We start from the raw sequence: 2544 nt of genomic DNA on the forward strand, positions 1-2544 counted from the left end.
CGCTGCCCTATGGGCTCCCACTTTCGGGGTTCTGCAGCCACGCCAGTCCAGACCCCGGGTGCCCTCCAGTCTGGAGACCACGGGCTTGACTGACTTTGCCCGCCACGTCCAGGACTCAACACTCAGCACTCAGTGTTCAGCGCTCCTCCGGGGAGGCACTTGATAAACCCAAATGCGATGCATAGGTGGAAGGATGGATGAGCTCCTGCTCGCACGCACAGCTGCCCGGGGGGGCGTTATTCAGGGTATGCAGGGAAACCAGCGCACCCCGAGCCTCCGCTCCACGGGTCACCGCCCCCTGCGGTGCCTCCCCTGAGGGGGTTGCGCAGACGCGGAGCTGGGGGTCCCGCCCGCCCTCCCGCCACGCCCCGCCAGCTGCCTACCGACCAGGACCGCGGGGCCGGACAAAGCGCACCGCTGTGATTGGCTGCGGTGCGCCTCCGGCCCGCGGCCCCAGCCCCACGAGGCCAATGGGCGCATAGACATGCAAATAAAACTCTATAAAAGGGGCGGGGCCGCGTGCGGGCGGAAGAAGCGAGAGCGGGGAGGGCAGGGGCTGTCGCCGGCGGTGCAGTTAAGGGCGCTGGGCGCGCCCGCGGCGCTTCGGGCGGTGCTGACTATGGCTTCGCCCCTGGCGCCCAGACGGGACCGTGCGGGCCGGGAGAATACGGACCGCTGGGAGGCGCGGGGGGACCGCAAGGTGAGGGCTGGGCCACGGGGCGGGCGGGGGCGGGGGTCAGCGCTGCGCCGCAGCTCAGTCTCCCGCTTCCCGCAGGCCCGGAAGCCGCTGATGGAGAAGAAGCGGCGCGCGCGGATCAACGAGAGCCTGCGGGAGCTGCGGCAGCTGCTGGCCGGCCCCGAGGTGAGGCTGGCGGGCCGGTGCCCAGGGGCTGCTGAGCGGGCGGGCGGGCGGGGGCCGGGCACTGCCTCGCCTCACCTCCCTTCCCCACCGGCCGCCCCCGCCGGCGCAGGTGCAGGCCAAGCTGGAGAACGCCGAGGTGCTGGAGCTGACGGTGCGGCGCGTGCAGGGAGTGCTGCGGGGCAGGGCTCGCGGTGAGTGGCGGCCGGGCGCGCGGGCTGGGGCTCGCCGAGTTGAAGACTTCTCCGGCTGACGCCCCAGTGCAGTCGGGCGGCGAGAGCTCATCCCGGAGCCAGGCGTGCCCCAGCATCTTCGGGGTGAGCCCCGTCACCGCTTGACGGGTGGGTCTGGACACGGCAGTCCAGGCTCACCGGACCCGGCGCGGCTCTCTCCCTCCCATTCCCGGGTGCAGGGCTGGAGCAGCTGCAGGCAGAAGCCAGCGAGCGTTTCGCTGCGGGCTACATCCAGTGCATGCATGAGGTGCACACGTTTGTATCCACGTGCCAGGCCATCGACGCCACCGTCGCCGCCCAGCTCCTGAACCACCTGCTTGAGTCCATGCCACTGCGCGAGGGTAGCAGCTTCCGGGATTTGCTCGGGGACGCTCTGGCCGGCTCCCCGGGAGACACTAGGCGAAGCAGCTGGCTCACAGGAGGGGCCCTGGTGTCCCCGATACCCAGCCCCCCAGTTCCCAGCCCCCCAGCCCCCGGGGACGACCTGTGCTCTGACCTAGAGGAGGCCCCCGAGGCTGAACTGAGCCGAGCATCTGCTGAGGGCCTGGACTTGGTGCCCGTGGCCTTGGGCAGCCTGACCTCTGCGGGCATAGTCCAGAGCATCTGGAGGCCTTGGTGACCATCACCAGCCTGCCAGTCCTGAGCCTGCAAAGGTGAGCCCAGCCTTCCCTTCTCTAGTTCCTCCTCCTTGGAGTCCAGATGTGGTGGGGCAGGGTCCTGATGCTGCCCACATCTGTCCTTTTCTAGTGGATGGCTTGTGGGGAAGTTCTGGATGACCAGCCAGTCAGGCTCCTAGCCCTTTCCTTAAGAGAGTAACTTTTATGGACCCCACAGTCCTATTCCCGGCTCCACCCCCACCTCAAGGAGGGAGCTAACTGCAGAGCCACCACCAGGGCTCCCTCTCCCTGGCTTTTGCCTGTCCAGCCTTCTTAGGAACTGCGTGGACCTTGGGGCAGGGGTGACCGGAGTGGTGCTGAGCCTCTCCTCAGTGCAGGGCACTAGTGTTGGGGCAGAAGGAGTCCTCAGGCCCTGACAGCCCTGACCTGAGCAGAAACTTGAACTTGCCACTTGAGCCAGGGCACAGGGGAGGCAGGTGCAGAATTGCCCTTAGCTCTCAGAGAAGCAAGGCTTTCTGTATGTCTTGCACTTAGCAGACTTGAGTTTGTAAATTAGGTTGCTATAGAACATTCCAATTTACTAAATAAATGATTTTGGAGAGTTAGTTACTCTTCTGAAGTATCACTGAATGATGTGGTGTCATTAATGTGTCAAATATAAATACCAAACTAAGTAAGCTTTTCCTGTATCTAATGCTCACGTTTCGTCAGCAAAGTAAGCAGTGTCATGGCAGTGGAGATGGGATACTCTGTCTCACAGTGGACAGTGCTTCCCCCTCCCTATTGCATGGCAGCTCCAGATGGGTTTCCCCTGCAGGTCCTTAGACCTGACCTG

The 2544-nt window shown here is 64.7% G+C and overlaps 1 protein-coding gene across 2 annotated transcripts; it reads left to right on the plus strand.

The window, feature by feature from the left end:
* Positions 1-499: 499 nt before the first annotated feature.
* Positions 500-2339, plus strand: HES6 (hes family bHLH transcription factor 6). Of its 2 annotated transcripts, none has more exons than XM_084892695.1 (4): positions 500-700; positions 776-862; positions 972-1013; positions 1272-2330. In XM_084892695.1, the coding sequence occupies exons 1-4, from the start codon at positions 620-622 to the stop codon at positions 1398-1400; spliced, it is 339 nt and encodes a 112-aa protein (XP_084748821.1). In that variant the 5' UTR covers positions 500-619; the 3' UTR covers positions 1401-2330. The 2 variants fall into 2 exon arrangements, with proteins under 2 accessions (XP_084748821.1, XP_084748820.1); XM_084892694.1 differs by having other exon boundaries at positions 503-700; positions 972-1053; positions 1272-2339.
* Positions 2340-2544: the final 205 nt, after the last annotated feature.

Source organism: Pipistrellus hanaki, assembly GCF_964339955.1.
Source record: "Pipistrellus hanaki genome assembly, chromosome: 8".
NCBI classification, from domain to species: Eukaryota; Metazoa; Chordata; class Mammalia; order Chiroptera; family Vespertilionidae; genus Pipistrellus; species Pipistrellus hanaki.